Source organism: Centruroides sculpturatus, unplaced genomic scaffold (genome assembly GCF_000671375.1).
Source record: "Centruroides sculpturatus isolate CEXI.00-Female unplaced genomic scaffold, Cexi_2.0 scaffold1460, whole genome shotgun sequence".
NCBI classification, from domain to species: domain Eukaryota; kingdom Metazoa; phylum Arthropoda; class Arachnida; order Scorpiones; family Buthidae; genus Centruroides; species Centruroides sculpturatus.
The window spans coordinates 41364-55590 of NW_019385750.1; the positions used below are offsets into that span (position 1 = coordinate 41364).

Below are 14227 nucleotides of genomic sequence, written 5' to 3' on the forward strand. Positions count from 1 at the left end.
TATTCATACACATTCATATGAATGGAAATGGTAACATTTAAATATCCTATGTAACACTGTATGTAATAGAAATTCTTTTTCGTCAAGCATGACATAATATTTCTTATGAGAAAGAAGAGATTGAAGAATTAAAGAAGTGCTAAAATCAAGCTTGACGTTGTGATGCTGTTTCTATAGGCGTTTACAAAAGCCATTTCTAATTGATGTTGCTTAAGTCGAAAACATATAACAAAAATTGCGATGTTTCGGAGAATCTGGAACACATTAATGGAATTTCAATTCATTTTTATGGGAAAAATTAATTTTACATACGAGTAATTTGAGTTACGAGTTCCGTCACAGAACGAATTAAACTAGGTCAAGATATCACTGTATATAGATTTTCTATTGTGATAAATAAAATATTTGTGTTAAATTCTTTATTCATTTCGTAGAAAATTTGTATTCTTTGTATGCTTGACAAATTTATAAATTAAGTGACTTTTCAAATTGATGTGTCTTAGTTGCAACGAGTCGCTCAACTTTCCCGGCATCAGTTTAAAATTTTAGTGGCTGTTATTATATATTATTTTAAAAAATTTGGTTTTTAAATATTATGAAATAGCAAAAAGCTAATTTTCAGGGTATGGATGATTTTTATAATTAATTCTAAATGCTAATAACGAGTAAAATCGTCATTAAGTTATACCCTAATGGAAATATACACGACCCCTATTATTTCCCATTCCCTCTACATTCAATTACCAAAATTTAATAGCATCAACCCCCATAATATGCAAACCTGCTTGCTAAATTTAAGAAATTTTCGACAAAAAGCAGTGTAAGTTTCATAAGTCTCAGTTTATAACTGAGACTTATGAAACTTGCGTCCTACAAGCCAGTTAGTGAGGCGCAAACCCGAGACCACCAATGAACTCAATTATTATCGAAAATTATTAAATTTACATTAGTACTGAAGTATTTTTATAGTAATACATTACTAAAGCAAACTTTAGAAAATTTAGGAACAATTTAGTCGGTGACAAATGATGCTAATTCGATCACGAATGATGCCTCGTTCAAGACTATCCTGTTCTAACACGTATTGCTAATGGACCCGAGTAACGAGGTTACCAGAAGTTTTAGCTTGGTGGAAGAGTTTCACCTCACCATCGCACGTAACACTTTGTAGCTATAAAACCACACTTTATAAGGTAAACAATTAGCATTCCTAGAACTTACCTACGAATAATCATAGTAATCGAAAATTAAATTAATTTCATCGTTGAAATTTAAAATATTTCTGGAGGCCGCATCAAAATTTACCAATAAAATTGAAATTTATTTTTTTTGGCTAAAATTTGAAAAATTTGTAAACATATAAATTTCTACTGTCGTGTTCTACTGTCCTTCCTTAACTAGAAGAATGTATTTAAATAGATGAAATCGTAGATCAGATATGAAAACTGTGGGGCAAAAGGCCTGATTAACTAACTGTATACGAACTTTCGAAGCAAACCAGAAGTCACGTTCTTTCAATTCAAAACTTTCCCCTTGAAAGAAGTCAGATGGCCTGCACGACTCTATTGTTAAAGGAAAAGTATAATGTACAGAGGCATAACTCTACTACTTTGAGTATTTGCGTCATTGCTTCCTCTTCTCATCCTTCCGGATAACAATAAGAACTGAAGTAAATTGAGGTACAAGAGAATACCTCTATTAAGATTCGAATTTCAATGTATTTCTGTGAGGAAATTTAGGACGAAATCTAATGCAGTATTAAATGCGAACCACGCAGTACAATGCGATTTATTAAAATTAAATGAAGAATAAGTGGAAATAATTGTTTGTTTAGTTATGGAAACGCATCACTTGGGCGATCTGCCTAGGGCAATGCCTTCCGAGAGGTCTTTTTAAAGGAAACTGGTCCCTATTTAGGCGTTACAGACGTGGAGAAAACCCGGAAAACTCCACCTGGCCAGCCCGTCTCAGCGAGACGTAAACCCACGACCTAACTCGCAGTGTTCTAGGCACGAAGACTGCTTGGCCACTGGTGGGCTCGGAAATAATTAAATGGTTAATATTTACATTTATTTTTCTTCAGAGTTAGCAGTAAAGCACACAAGTACGAATACGTATTACGTTGGCCTGTGTGGGGCAGACACCTTGCTTCCCTTGACCATACACTTAACACTGTGAATTTTGACATTGTATACAGTAGATCCCCTATAAAACGGGTTTCTATAATTACGATTCCTATAAAACTGCGAATTATTTAAACGAAAACGTTTAAATAATATTATCGCCGAGTATTAAACATTCCATACATTTATTTTTTCGTATTTTATTTATACATATGTGTATAAAAAATGAAAAGCACGGGAGTCAACACGGTTCGCGGGAATTACCTCTAACAGTGTACTCTCTTTTAGGCATATAGTGATGGCCACTCTACATAAGATTCATCTTTGTTTTATGAAAGTGGAATTAAAAACACTCGCTATTTTGTTTGGGGGTAAGCGTAAGAGAAAAATTGGTGAGATAAATTCTACATCTAAAAGAATAACAATCGACATTGCCAAGAGCTGTGAACTCCGACTTACGCAACATAGAGTAAGAATGGCATTGTGAATGGCTGAGGATTACGTCAAGCTCAACTTGAAGATCATGTCAATTCTTCAATCTTTATTTTCTGATAAAACATATTCCGCCATGCTTGGCGGAAAAATTTCCAGTATATTATAAATACAGTATAACCTGTCTATGGCGACCACCCACGGTTCCTTGAAAAAGTGGTCTTTTAGACAGGTGGTGGTTCAATACAGGTAGTCCTGAAATAACGTATTTTCGTACGTATTTTGCGCACTTTCTAGCCATTTCTACTAAGTGAAACTCGAGATGAACAAAAATAAGCGAATTTTTTTAACGATAGGGCTGTATTGGTACAGAATTGTATTTTATTCTTATCGGATAACTCGATTTACAGGAGTCATCATGATTTTATAAGACAGATTTAATATCAATATTTGAAAATTAATACAATAGTCGCATTTTCTCGATTATAATGGACACTTTCTTCTTTCAGGCTTAATTAATTTAACTCGGTTGTTTTCGTTTTTGCTCCTCAGTTACGTGTATTACGTCATCAATACACAAGCCCGTAGTATCTCTATATAATTTTAGTTTTGGTATTCGTTAATTTAATCTTATTTTAACTTTAAAAATACTGTAATTTTTTATTTTTTCTTAAGTACAATAAGAAAAATTATTAATTAATAATAAAACGATTTTATTATTTTTTCTCATTATATGATTTCATTACATTCTGCGATTGTCATTGCGGAATCGAAAAAGGAAGGTTGCCTGTAAAACTGATTTTTGCATTAATGCGTTTATTGTTTTTTTGAATACTTTGCATGCGAAAATTACTTGGATATTATTTTTCTAAAAATATCGAGGAAATAATTTAGATTGATACAAAAACTATTTATCGCGCATGTACTCTATATGAGCTTCAAAATAAATAAATAAAATAAAAATAAATTTTATCAAACGATGAGATCAACCGATTAATTGTATCGTGTACAATATTTTATACCCCTAAGGAAAATACTGTAGCTGTACGGTAAAATAAATTTCGTTTTCCCAGTTAAACTTCGCCACTAGCCTAATTGCCGTTGTGATAAACCATTTTCACTTTCTCTGATAATTTTAACACGATCTTCTAACGACAGCACTTTGCGTTTTTTTCGTTTTTCGGATATTTTCCAACAAACTGAAATGAATTTCCTTTGTTGCTAGAGTAATTTATTAACACCTGTACCTAATTTCAAGGGTGGGAGAAGTGCCCAGGATGGGTTCGAACGAGAGTTTAGACTAATTCGTTATATTAGGAGCGGGGGAAACGTTGTTGAGATGGGTTCGAACAATAGTTTAGACCAGATACATTCGCGAAAGTGGTCGCTGATTACAGGTGTTGTATGTTGTTTCGGACCAAAAACCGATGCCCGCGGTCGCGTTACACAGTTGGTCGTTTAATACAGGTAACTTATACGAAAACTCTATGGATAAACTGTTCGGTGCCAGAAATTTTTGCCCGTTTTGACAGGTGCCCGTTGAATGCAGGTGGTCGCCTAAGCAGTTTTCACTGTATACTAGTAGCACGGGACGCCTCCTATTGGGCGTTCTTTACAAATTCCCGTGAGGCACGGTTCCTTTGACTTNTATGGATAAACTGTTCGGTGCCAGAAATTTTTGCACGTTCTGACAGGTGCCCGTTGAATGCAGGTGGTCGCCTAAGCAGTTTTCACTGTATACTAGTAGCACGGGACGCCTCCTATTGGGCGTTCTTTACAAATTCCCGTGAGGCACGGTTCCTTTGACTTTTTTATTCCTATCAATATGCTCTACAGCTCTGTTAAAGTCCCAATCGCGTCATACGGATCTAGATTTTTACATATTAAATATTCTATCCGCCATTTTTTCAACAAATTTCCCGTGAGTCAATGCGCGACGTTCACTAACTTATGAGCCACGGGATGTTGTAAACGTGCGGCACAAGGTTAATCAAGGCATTTCATAAGGCAAGGCAAGGCATACAATTATTTATACCATTCCGTGGTATAAATATCCAATTCATATCAATAATATATTCCTATTACAAATAAAAATAATTTATTGTTAATTTAAAATCTTTGCTAGGGCGCCTCTAGTGACCGTTTTTGGCATCCGTTACGCAGACAGACAGATATCCGTTGAATGGGTTATATATATAGATAAATGAATGCACAGACTAACTATACACAGAGACTGAAAACTCCGTACGATATTTATGTTATCCATTTTAAAGTCAATGAAATATTTAAACCAAGCAAATTGCACAACTGTGCCAAAATCGGTTACAGGGCACTGCCATCGGATTCTTATGGCATCGTGTCTACCTGACGTCACGAATGTTTGCCTTAAATTTATTCTTTTAGATTGATATTATTCCTAATTACAGGTATTTGTAACTGGTTTATAAAACATAAGGAAATAACGATTGGGCATATGAACGGACTTTTGATGAGTTTGGAATTCGATTGTTGTTGTAAATTTCTTTTTACAAACATCATAACACTAGAAATGAATCTGAATATTAAAAATAGTCGTATGCTTCTCTAAAACCTCCCCACACGTAAAAGTTTAATCACATATGTTACATTGATAAAATAATTGGAGTGTATTTCTAAACAATTAAATTTTAAATGCAATTTCAGTTTAGTTTCTGTTTTAAATTGATTTGACAATAGATTCTAAAATAGGAATGATTCTGATGAACGAGTTGATGGCTTAATAGAAACTTTTAATAAAAACACCTTTGTTACACACTTGTTTCACAAACTTAACGAAGATTGTCTTCATTGTGTATGTCTATTACACTTCTGACAGCAAAACGGTTTTATGTTAAAATGAACTTTCTGCTGATTAAGTTGCGTTTAATTGAAATTCTTTATTACACATATTTCACTTTTCAGCGTGAAATTTCGAACGTTCTAGTGTTTTTAATCTTAAATAGCTTGTTACAAATATTGCACACATACTTTCTTTTTTTTACAAATTTGGCCGTTATTTACGTTTGTGATTAAAACAGTTGTATTGTTATAACGTTTTTTTGACATACAGTATGTCCCAAACATATATCTTTGTATCGCTATGAATAATTTTATGCTGTTCCAAGAAACCTATTTTTTTATTTTTTTTAATTTTTAATGAAAGGGGCGGAAGACCAGGACTACTCAGGGGTATCGCCTAGGGTAAAAAAAGGAGGAGGGGTGATGGATGAAGGGGGTGAAAGTGTGATAGGAAACATGGTGAAGTTGAGAGAAATCGCCAGCACGAACAACACAGTAATTTAAATAGGAGGATACATGTGCAGGATGCGAAAAGAAAGAGTGTACACATAGTTATGGCGCGTTACATATGAAAAAAAAAGCTTTGTGGTTATAGAACAATTATAAATACCGGAGTTGAAAGTGGTGATAGTTACAAACGAGTGCATGTTTCGTCGGTTATATCGAGGCCCCTGGTGTAGAGGTCACCTATCTTATGAAGAGTCCCTTGACTGATTTCGGTTGGTGAAGTCTGGGTTTAAGCGCCGGTTTCCCGGATAAATTCGGTAAGTCCGTTGTAGGTGGCACTGTTGTTGATGAGGAGATCGGGCGTGCAAAGCCAGTTGAATCTTTCAATGAGGGCTTTGTGAATAAGTTGAGTTCTCTGTGTATCATAGAGGTTGAATTCAAACATGAAGTGCAGGGGATCCTCTATAGCGCCACTGTCACACTGACAGAAGGTGGTATCGCTGTGGTGAACCTATTGAGATACTGGCGAAAGTTCCCATGGCTAGTGAGGAGTTGGCTGGTGAAATAGTTGCCATATATGTGGTTGAGAGAGAGATGGTTGGGAATGTTAGGCAGGAATTTAAGAAAATCTAAAGTGAAAGAATTAAAAGCCACATTAGTTGCCCAACAATCTGTATTTACTAAGCCCGTGACTAAATCATGAGCTTCTACAATTGCTTCATTTAAGATTGCACACATACTTGCAATGCACAAAAAACCCTTTGACGATGGCAACATAATTAAAGAAGCAATGCTTGCTGCATCACAAACATTGTTTCAAGAATTTAAAAAGAAGAAGGAAATTATATCAGCTATTGAAGATGTTCCATTATCAAAAAATTCAGTCACTCGTAGAATAGAAGCAATGTCTGAAAATATCAAATTACAAAGAAAGAAAGATTTAGAAAAATGTGTTTTTTTTAAGTTTACAATGTGATGAATCAACAGACATCTGTAATATTGCGCAAATAAATATTTATATAAGGATGGTGTTTAACGATTGCAAAGTGAAAGAAGATATACTATCAGTTTTGCCACTTCAAGGAAATACACGTGGAAAGGACATATACAAAGTTATTAAAAACTACATTAAAGAAATTAATCTGCCCCTTCAAAACCTTGTGTCCATAACAACTGATGGAGCACCTGCTATGATTGGTTCTGGTGTTGTCTTCATCACATTATGTAAGAATGATGCTGAGTTTTCAAATTTTGTTCATTATCACTGCATCATCCATCAACAGGCGTTATGTACAAAGGTGTTGCATTATGAACATGTCATGAAAGTTGTAAAAATTGTAAATTCTATTCGAGCCAGACCACTTCAGAGCAGATTATTTAAAATACTGACTGATGAACTTGATGCTGAGTATGGAACTTTAATGTTACATTCTGAAGTTAGATGGCTTAGTAAGGGAAAAGTCTTACAACGATTTGTAGATCTTCTACCAGAGATAAAACTGTTTGTAGAATCCAGAGATGAAACTTATGAAGAACTTAATGGTCATGTCTGGTTGTCAGATTTATCCTTTCTTACTGATATAACAGCCAAAATTAATAAACTCAATCTTGAACTTGAAGGGGAACAAAGAACTCTTTTTCAATTAATAGGAAGTGTAAATGCATTTCAGTCAAAATTAAATTTGTGGATATCCCAAATTAAAGGATGTAACTTCAGCCATTTTCCAAATTTACAGAATTATATTCATAAATATAAGAAAATTGAATCAGATAAATATTCCGAAAATCTTGCTGAACTTAAAAATAATTTCGAAATTAGATTTTCTGATTTTCGTAAAATTTATCAATTGTTTCATTTATTTTAAATCCATTTGTTGATATTAATATTTCTGAAATATCGCAAAAAATTGCAAGTATATTGAATAAAAATGTTAGTATTTTAGAAATGGAAATAATTGATTTTAAATCTGACCTACAATTAAAAACAAGAGTATCACAAACTGATTTTTGGACACTTGTGGATGAGAGAAAATATCCACTTGTAAAGGAAACTTTTCAAAGAATAAACTCCTGCTTTGGATCAACTTACCTTTGTGAAAGTGGATTTTCGACAATGAAATTTTTAAAATCAAAGTTCAGATCCAAAATGACAAATGAGCATCTGAATGATTGTATGACTCTTGCTGTAACACGTTATGTATCAGAGTACACTAAACTTGCAGAAGACATGCAAAGTCAGTCTTCACATTGATTATTAATAAATAAGTTTTGTTTGTCCTGTATCATATTTAATTTGTAGTAGATTAGTAGTAGTGTAATATTATTGTGTATTCTTTTACCTATTGTCGCTGAATTTTTCAAGAAAAAGGTCGTCGTCCTATGTGTGGCTCGCCTAAAATTTTTAAACTCTTAATTTGCTCCACGTAGACTAAAGGTTGGGCACCGCTTTGGCACCTGAGATTCGTTCTGTAAATACTTGGTCCAATGTCTCGATGCTCATTTGTTCCATGGTTACAGACGCTGCTAATTGCTACCGCTACTTGCTGTAATATTTAATTTATTTATTTTAATTTAGAAACTAAACCCTAAGAACTTTATTCCAGACGTAACCCTATTTTATTTTAAAATTTAGACCAGACAGACACTGGAATCGGAAAAATGAATGAGACTTACCAAGATAAAAGACTGTTCACTTTCAAGAGTAAACTGGAAAGAGAAAGAACCGGGTTAATCAAAATATTTTTATTGCAGTTAGTCTATTGTCTAAAAGTTCGGGGAACCGGGAAGGGCCGGTCACCCGAAAAGAACATTCTAATGGTTTTAATGCTAAATTAGAATACTTTAAAATATTTGCTTTGCTTGCTACTTTTATTCTCCATTTTTATTTTAGTTTACATTTAATTTATTTTAAAACACTATCTCGGGAACCAAGAAATAGATGTGTGGAATGTACGGAATAGAATAGTGTAGAGAGAGAGTAGAAGGATATGTTTTGATTACAGTAGGAGTGTGTTAATGATACATACAGGGCATAAGAGGTGTAAGATTGATAAATAAGCGCGAATTTAATTTAATTTGTTACAGCAGAATCTGAGATTGCTAAGAAAGATGTTGGAATTTGATTAAAAGGTTACTAGATTATTTTATAATTTGATATTGACGGAGTTTCGGAAAACGTCCGCGAGGGGGCAACGAGACAAGGATGTGAAGGAACGCTTCCGAGAGTGGGGAGAAAAATGGCGAGAGAAGAAACCACCATAAACACAGCAAGAGCTGAATGTAATCAATTGAGCGACAAGAGTGCATGAGAATTTGTTACCCTTAGAATAAACGAGTTGAATTGTGTTAATGAATTACTGTAAAACACAAGCAGCTAACGGAAGCTGATGGCATAGAGTAATGACAATATTAAAGGACGGAAGAGAATGAGGAGTACACATGTGGAAATTTTACAGCTGACAGTGATAACTGGAGGAGGTGAGAGGCCGAGGCGAGTGCTTGTGTAGATAAGAAGCCAGCAAGAACATGTAAACTATGCGGAAAAGTGATTGTATGATGGGGCAAGAAAGCCAAAGTGTGATGTGTACAAATTGTAAAGACAGAACGCAACATAAAATTAGTGTAATTGGAGGCGAGAAACAAACGGTAGACGTGGTAGACAGTGAAAAGGTGTAAAAAGAGCTACGCGGCAGAAGCGTGTTGTATAGTGTATGAAATGCTAACCAATGTATTTAATTTTAAATTAAAGTCAGTTTATAGGGTCGCCGAGAGCGGACGCCAGATAACAGATCTACAGCATGAACAACAGGTAAGAGGGACGCGCTAGTGGATAGTGGTGAAAACACGGGACGTTGCTAGGCAATGACCTAGATCAGTGGTTCCCAACCTTTTTTCATTAGCGTACCCCGTGACATGTCATATCTCTAGATTGTACCCCTCATTTAAGAAATTTAGTGAGTACCCGTANGATAAGAAGCCAGCAAGAACATGTAAACTATGCGGAAAAGTGATTGTATGATGGGGCGAGAAAGCCAAAGTGTGATGTGTACAAATTGTAAAGACAGAACGCAACATAAAATTAGTGTAATTGGAGGCGAGAAACAAATGGTAGACGTGGTAGACAGTGAAAAGGTGTAAAAAGAGCTACGAGGCAGAAGCGTGTTGTATAGTGTATGAAATGCTAACCAATGTATTTAATTTTAAATTAAAGTCAGTTTATAGGGTCGCCGAGAGCGGACGCCAGAAAACAGATCTACAGCATGAACAACAGGTAAGAGGGACGCGCTAGTGGATAGTGGTGAAAACACGGGACGTTGCTAGGCAATGACCTAGATAAATGCTAAGGCGGGGCGTAAAGCGGGGGAATTTCTACGATGTTTCACATATGAAGGATGATTGCAAGACGGACCTGGACGAGTGCTTACAGTTGCTTAAGATCTACATAATTAGCGAAATAAAAATTTATTTTCAGCGGGTAATTACGGGGGGATTGATTGGAGGGGAAAAGCCGCAGGTCGTAAAGCGAGGTACAGATGTGTATGGAGGAAGAATGATAGTTCTAAAGGAAGAGGATAGCGATAGGAGTATAGGACCCAAAATACAATATAACCATTAAAATCTATTGTTATTTATTACTTTAGCTATGGTAAATTTAGATATATTTGCTAGTAAGTTAAGTCTGATTACGCGATTGCGCTCGTAGAAGGGCGGCCAGCACGAGAAGGATAAGTTGGTCCGAAACAGACAGCACACTGCTCAAAGCATTTTTTAGTTATTGCGAATATTTCTTCGTCAGCCACGAGCTCGCTTAGCGGAACTGGCTAGGCCATGGCACGCGCGTGAAGGAAGGAAATGAGCCTCCCCCGACAACGATCAAACAGGCTACATTCGAAAATATGAAATATTGTGTCGTGAACTATCATGTCACAGTTACAGTTTACAGTGTTTATAATTTTGAATCGGTGTAAGTAGTAATTAAGTTTACCATGTTGGGTGAGAAACATAGTAGTAATATAGTCGTGGTTTTTTAGTTTAATTTTATGCCTATGGCTTATAGTAGGAAAGAATTTGTATGTGATATCACCTTTGTTGTCTAGGGACCAGCGGCCTTCCCACAGCCTGACAGACCGCCGACGCAGAAGACGCTTAGCGTGGGAGAGGGAAGAACATCGAAAGCTATAACGCCGTTAGAGTAGGCGGAAGTGGCCAGAGAGTCAGCTAACTCATTTCCGGGGCAGGAATTATGTGCATTGACCCAACAAATCGATGTGTTATAAGAGGCGACACATGCTTTAAATAGACTGTAGGTTTCGAAGTTAAGGACGGTGGATATTTTTGGTTTCTTAAGATAAGCTATGACTGTTTTGGAATCGGAACATATTAGAACATTATTTATTTTATTTTCGATTATATAATTTAGGCTGTTTCGAACGGCAAGTACCTCTGCTTGTACTATGTTGCAAGTTTATAGTTTGTTTTGTAGACTACATTCCTGCCTGAAAGGAAAGCGAAAGCCGCACCCGTGCCACGAGGACCGTTTGAACCGTCGGTATAAATGCGCAATTCGCGTGACGCGTCATATTCGGTTATGGCGAAATCGTGATTGTAAGCGGGGTGAGGAAGCCTTGCTGCCGACTCCTGAGTGGCGAAGCGGATGGGTTCATCTCCAATCGAAGAAAAACCGGTAATTTTGATATGATAGTAATCATATCAAAATTTCAACTCGAGGTCCAAAGGGGTTTTGTTGGCAATTACGAGTGCCGAACCTCGCGAAATCGTACGATAACCTTTTATTATTTTGATACATACTCGTCTTTGGAATTTAAGAAACATTTCCCTGATTTGTTGGTGAGAGAGAGAAACCCCCCCAGACGCCAATGCCGTAACTCAGGATGGGCAAAACGACAGCCGCATAGATAGTTTCAAGCGTATGTGAATTTAGACCCCAATTTAATCTAGCTATTTTCCTGAGGGATAATAGGAGCCTTTCAGCCTTCGCAATTTTACCTCTCACGTGAGGGCGCCAGTTTAATTTTTTATGTAATTCAATTCCCAAGTATTTCAAGGTGTTTACGTATTCCAGACGTTTTCCGTTTAATGTTAATGTCGGTCTTTTGAATTTTAATTTTCGCGTTACAAACAGTATTTTTGTTTTATCTGCATTAAAGCTTAGTTTGGTATCAGCTGCCCAAGCCTCTAAGTTTGCCAAAATGCTTTGGGCCTTCTTTTTGAGGTGATATCCTTTCTTGTCTGTTACCGTCACTAAGAGGTCGTCCGCAAATGCTACGAGCTCGCTATCACCTGAAAGATGTAACCTGAACACCGTATTTAGTAGAATATTCCAAAGAGCCGATCCCTGCAGCGGCCGATCCCTGGGGGACTCCCAATTTTATAGATTTCGTGACCGTTTCCGAGTTGTGGGTTAGCTGAACCGTCCTTCCTTTAAAGTAGCTAACTAAAAGATCGTAGAGATTCTTTGGAACCTCCGCTTTTCGAAGTTCGTTTAGTATTAGCGGTGGCCATGCCGTGTCAAATGCAGACGAATGTCCATAGAGATGACGATACATATTTTCTTATTATCAAGGGCATCTTTCATGCGGTCTCTAACTATTATTAGGAGTTCCGTGGTACTTTTCTGGGGAGTAAAGCCAAATTGATTGTTACAGAGGTAATTCTTTTTAGTTAAGTGATAGGTTATTCTATTTATCATTAGCTTCTCTAAGATTTTCCCTAGCACTGGAAGTAAACTTATTGGTCGAAAAGATTTTTCGGAGTCTAAACGCTTTCCTGGCTTGGGGATGAGCGGAACGATAGCGTGTTTCCACGCCATCGGAAAGCACCCGGAAAACAGGCAGCGGTTAAAGATGTGGGAGAGGATACTGTTACTGGGGTCTAAGTTAAAGGTGGTTTTAATAATTTCTGCATTTAGCCCGTCATGGTGGGGGAATTTCTTATTATGCTGGGCCGAAACTACTTGATTTATTTCCGAAATATTAAAAGGCAAGTCGTTTTCCTTGGAGTAAGGGGTTTCAATGATTTCTCTGATCTGTCTGTGATCATCATCATCATCATCATCATCAAATAATCTTTATTACTTAGCCTGATACCGCTTGGCATAATCAGGTAAGAAAATACAGAAATAATTACATTGATGTTACATGCAGATAACAATTGCAAAATAATCCGAAAACGAATGTTGGAAAAGAAGTAAAGAAAAAGAAAGTAATAAATAAAAAAAATAAAAAGAACAAACAAACAAAAGTAAATAATAAAATAAATAAAATAAAATAAAAAAATGGAAATAATAAAGTAAGTAGATGCCATTAACAGTAAGTGAGCTGAAGTAGATAAATATGCGTATATACATTGACACAGCTGCATTACCTTACACATTTAAGTGTTACCACAGCTCATGCTAGGGTAAAAAAAATGAAAATGTACATAAACATTCCGCATAATAGTTGATAAAACACCACAGGTTAACATATACCATTACAGGTGAAGGAACACATAATAACTTCATTGAATACGTTGGATAGTCTTTAGCCTTCGCAGAATGTCTTGAGCCACAGATAAACAATGATGCATATCAAGATGTCACTTGTAGTTTAACGAATATCACTTCTAAACAGATAAAGTTTGATAAGTTCTTTGAAGAGGCCAAAATTTACTTTATTATGAACAAGGAAGTCTGGGTTTACAGGCCAGTCCATATTGTTTATATTTACTTGCTGCCTCCAGCGATGCCTAATATCCTCAAGCATGGGGCAGTTGAAAAGATAGTGTAAGACACCATCTTGAATACCACAGAGATTACAGTGATCATTATCTATGAGATGGAATCTCTTAAGATATACACGAAAGCGCCCGTGTTCAGTTAAGAATTGCGTCAGTTCATGACTGGGCTGCATCCATTTGTTCTGCATACGGTTTTGGATTCTTGGAAAAAATCTCTTTGTAATGTGCTGACATGAGACCTTATCCCAATCAGCCTGCCACGCATTGATGGCTTCGTTCCAAACAAGTGACTTGAGTTTCGATTTGGGAATGCGGACATAATCATGATGATTGGTATGGTTCAGTGTTGCATTACGTGCCAGATAATCTGCTCTTTCATTTCCCGGAGTGCCCTGGTGACCCCTGATCCAATTAACGGCATAACTGTTAGATGATATTGCAACCTCAGCGAAAATATCGATAGAGATGGGGTTTGTGGTGTCCTTGTTTCTCAGTTTGGTCACAGTGGCAGCACTGTCAGTGTAGATATTTACGGGCGTATTGACAAGATTGATGTTACACCATTTGATAGCCATTAATACCGCAAAGATTTCGGCTTGAAAAATAGAGCATTCAGGGTGCAGCTCAAACGTCTAATTATGGATCTCACCTCCTGCATCAAAAATCACGAA

At 36.3% G+C, this 14227-nt stretch overlaps 1 protein-coding gene across 1 annotated transcript; it reads left to right on the top strand.

The window, feature by feature from the left end:
- The first annotated feature begins 6844 nt into the window (after positions 1–6844).
- On the top strand, positions 6845–10394 carry LOC111641775 (general transcription factor II-I repeat domain-containing protein 2-like). Its single transcript, XM_023387992.1, has 2 exons — positions 6845–7652; positions 10291–10394. Exons 1-2 carry the CDS (start codon positions 6845–6847, stop codon positions 10392–10394), a joined length of 912 nt encoding a protein of 303 aa, XP_023243760.1.
- Positions 10395–14227: the final 3833 nt, after the last annotated feature.